The sequence below is a fragment of the Apis dorsata genome, unplaced genomic scaffold (assembly GCF_000469605.1).
Source record: "Apis dorsata unplaced genomic scaffold, Apis dorsata 1.3 scaffold_757, whole genome shotgun sequence".
Taxonomy (NCBI): domain Eukaryota; kingdom Metazoa; phylum Arthropoda; class Insecta; order Hymenoptera; family Apidae; genus Apis; species Apis dorsata.
This window is the reverse complement of record NW_006263910.1, coordinates 37106-41061: the sequence shown is the minus strand read 5'-3', so window position 1 is coordinate 41061 and position 3956 is coordinate 37106. Positions and strand designations below refer to the sequence as shown.

Sequence of the window (3956 nt, the reverse complement as noted above, 5' to 3'; positions counted from 1 at the left end):
AAAAAAAAAAAAAAAAAAAAAAAAAAAGAAGAAAAAGCCTCGTTCAACGTGTCTCGAGTACATCGCGGATTTGTAAAGCAAATAGGCTTGTTCCGTATGCCCGTGTTGCATAGTCGCTTCTCGCATATGCAATTCCGCGATGCATCGGCGCGGGCCCGAGCGTGCGAGCACGGGAACACGAGGGTGACGTGAAACCGGCGGGAAAGGAAATACATAATTCGTGACGGGGTGCGTGCGGACACGCTTAATTTAGTCTCTGGAGACGAACTCGAGATACGTAGAGAGAAACGTAGTAGAGAACTGTGGTGAAGAATAGGCAATATTCGTTAATTAATTTTACAATAAAATCTACATACATTTTTCTCCTGCATACATTTATAAAGATTACGATCTTTACTGCGTATAATCTTTATTGCAATTTCGTTTTAATTAATCCACCACAGATATCAATAACGCATTTTTGAATATATTAAATATAGATATTAAGATAAATAGATATATAGATAGATATTAAATAGATATATGGATAAATGGAATTAAGTCCCGATCAAAAGTTTTAAATCTCTATAAAATCTAATGTTTCAGATCTGATGATATCGATGATATCGATCGTTATATCGGATAATCAAAATAAAAATAACGAGATAATAAAAGATAATGAACGAAAGTTAAGCCTTTCTCTCTCTCTCTCTCTCTCTCTCTGCTATCGCAATAAATACAATAAATTTCTCAAAATTATTCGAGAATTATTCGAAATGGATAGCCTATGATATAATGTTCACGATTCTGAAACACAAAATCTTATTCACCGATTCGTTCGCACAATCGTTGATCCGATTCACTGTAATCGTACGGATCCGTGTAAATTGAACAAAACGCGTGCTCGCACCTCCACAAAGTCGAGCCAAGTACGGGTTCGGTGCTTTGTGTGTCTAAGTGCCATACAAAAAGCCGCCTTCGTCCCCCGGAACCCCCCCTCGGGGAACCCGCGCCTTTAACAGCTTACAGGGGTTGCATTCATGACTTTGCTCAACGCCTATTGGGGTCTTTTCTGTGCGCGATTTCGTCGAGAGCCACGGTCATCATAGCGTTGCGGGCTTGAACGAGCTATTTGCCAAACATTTTCCTTCTCGAGGGCTGTCTCTTTTGCTACGGCAAGTGCAAAGTGTAACGCAGGTCCCTTCCTTACCCTTTACGAGGATACGATCGTTTTATTCGGCCGAACATATGTGGAACATTTGGAACATTTGGATCAGACGAGATCATCGAGGAAATAGGTCAGGGTGGTTTTCCTCGTTTCGATAAATCGTAATATTAATGATCGTAAATGGTTGAACAGTTTGTCCAATATGGACCGTGTACCACACCTGGGATATATATTGATTTAATCGGATCAAAGTATCAATTTATATGATCCGTGAATAAGGATACGCAATCGTATTTTGTTACATCGATTCTGGTACTTGGAAAAATGGATAAAGATATTCGATATTCAAATTGTAATTGTGTTTAAAGCCAAGATTATTGGAGATACATGAAAATCGAGATTTCTTTTTTTCTTTTTTTTTAAATTTTTCCACGCGTCGTGAAAATGATGCTGTGGAAAGTAAACGATAATGGAGAAAAGCGTTGCAGCAAAGGAATGTAGAAAAATTTATCGGGGAAAGTTGGAATCGAAACGAATTGGGAAACGAAATGAAATCGAGGGGGAATAAAATTGGTAGGGATAAAAACCGCGGCGGATAGATTTCCGTAAATTTCCATTTTTCCTGATATTACGTTCACGTGGCCGGTGTTTTTATTACACGGAAAGGAAACGGATGCAGCCGAGCGAATTTAAGCAGCGTGCATTCTACCTGGTGGCCGTTTTCTTTTCGACTCGCGCGTGACCAGGACAATACCGTCCCTACTTAGCTCGCCACTTCTTATCTCTTATTTAGCATTTGAATTTTTATTCGTTTTATGATTTCCTGTGCAAGCAGCCTAGACGTTATGCTAATCGCTGATCGTCTCGGCGTCTTCTCCCGCGGCTTGTTTGCCGCGAATATTGCGCGATTTACGGAACCCAATAAACCGATAATCACCGCTTATTTTCATCCCTTTCACCCTCCCTCCCGTCTCCTCCGAGATTTCATCGCGGCCGCTTCAATTATTTTAGAAAATTTCTCGAAAGGCGGCTCCGCGCGAGATTTCATCTTGAATTATCAACGTATTTTTATCATATCGTTATTCGTAATTTTTTCCTTTTTTTTTTAATGAATTTTTATTGCATTTACCTTGTATCCTTCCGTGACTAGTCCTGCACATCTCTTCGCCAAATTGCATTTCATCCTCAGAATAAAAACACGTTCCAACTCGATCTCCCCTCTCGAGTTCGCAGAAGTGAAGCTAGCCAGATCTGCTGGACTCTGTGGTAGATTTAGAACCGACAACATTTCAGCATGATCGTTCTGGTAGATGTACTCGAAGATACTGTTCCCCGTTAATTCCACCTGAACTCATAAAAATTATTCATCGTCAGCAGATTTATCTATATATTTGATAGAATTCTATTTTTCTGAATTTTCGTAATTCTTCGAAATAGCGTTGGAGGAGTAAATGGAGAAGAAAAAAAAGTTATGTCTGACCTGTGCCATTCCCAAATGCACGCTTGCAGTTTCGCTTATGTACATAATTTTGCCATCGGGAGCCAGGACAAACACGAAACCGTCCAAAGCCTGAAAAGTAAGGGATATCCTCGTTTGAACGTTTAATTCAAGGAAACGCGAAGACGAAATGATGAAAAAAAAAAAAAAAAGAAAAAAAAAAAAAGGGAAGAATATTCTGGTTCGTTAGAAGTTAGAGTTCAACGCCTCGTTACAGCCCTGATCTCTTTCGTATTGAACAGAACAGTTTTCAACTCCTGGTCGCGCCCTTATCTCGTTTAATTAGAGAAGAAAACGATGTTATAAAGGTTGTCAGGAAAATGAAGTGTCTGTCTGTGGTAATACTGAGGCTAAACATGACGTTGTTTTTAATCTAACAACGTTGCGTTAAACGTTACGTCGTTGTATAAGGCGCGACACAGAGAACGATGAGTGCTTACTTGCAAAATATAACTAGTCACCTCCTTGAGGGCGATTTGCAGGGAGATGTTGCCTGGCTGGGAAGCGCCCCATTCTTCACCGAGCCCTGAAAAATGATTTTCGGACCGTCAGACTTTCCTCCGAGCCAATCTTCTTAAGTGCGATCAGAAAAATTCAAATTCGTCTAAATCTGTCTTCCTTGGGATATACAAAGAAAGATTCGCTCATAAAGGTGTTCCATTCATTCCTCAATCAAATATACTTTTCGTTCATAAATTTTATCATTGTTTATCCTCTCTTTATTTAAAATATAAATTTAATAGATTGGTCGAAAGATCTATCATTTTTCGCCGACGAAAGTTCAAAAATAGATTTATTTTCGATCACTTCCGCTTGTATTTTTTTTTTTTTTTTCAACGATATGATTCAACGAAACAAAAAGGGACCGAATAATTGCCCTTTAATCGCAACGATTAGGCAAGAGAAAGATATCCTCGGTAAGGACACGCATCGCAACACGGTTCGGTCTTCTTATCCCGATATACATGTTTCTAGTGACGTTTCGTACTCGACGTGTAAGTAAGCCTATAGCCAAGTATTTCGTGTCCGCGCATTAATTACGTTCACGCTCGCGCTGCCATGGTTGCAGCTGCAGGGGCGTTTTCTGCAGCCGCGCGGAATCTCGCGGAAAATGGCTTGATCGTTGCCATCTCGCCGACGTTTCCAGTGTTTCTTAACTTTATCAGATATCTCACTTATCGACGTCCCTCTCTAGAAGAAGCGACGAAATAATAATTGTTAAGTAAACGATTGTCGATAAAAATCGTAGAGTTATAAATCATTCGAACCGTGGCTATTATCATATTTATCACCGTTGCTCTTCGATGCAGA

General features: G+C 39.8%; 1 protein-coding gene across 8 annotated transcripts in view; it reads right to left on the bottom strand.

Moving 5' to 3' along the window:
* The window catches only part of LOC102671002 (single-minded homolog 2-like), a 35082-nt gene that overhangs the window by 4710 nt on the left and 26416 nt on the right, over positions 1-3956 (bottom strand). For 5 of the 8 annotated variants that reach the window (XM_031513824.1, XM_031513826.1, XM_006622780.2 and 2 more), the window contains 3 exons: positions 3086-3171; positions 2628-2717; positions 2277-2492 (listed from right to left, as the gene is read on the bottom strand). In XM_031513824.1, the coding sequence (XP_031369684.1) occupies positions 2277-2492; positions 2628-2717; positions 3086-3171 (392 nt within the window). The remainder of the gene's footprint in view (positions 1-2276; positions 2493-2627; positions 2718-3085; positions 3172-3956) is intronic. The other 3 variants (XM_031513827.1, XM_031513825.1, XM_006622783.2) reach the window with 1 other exon arrangement.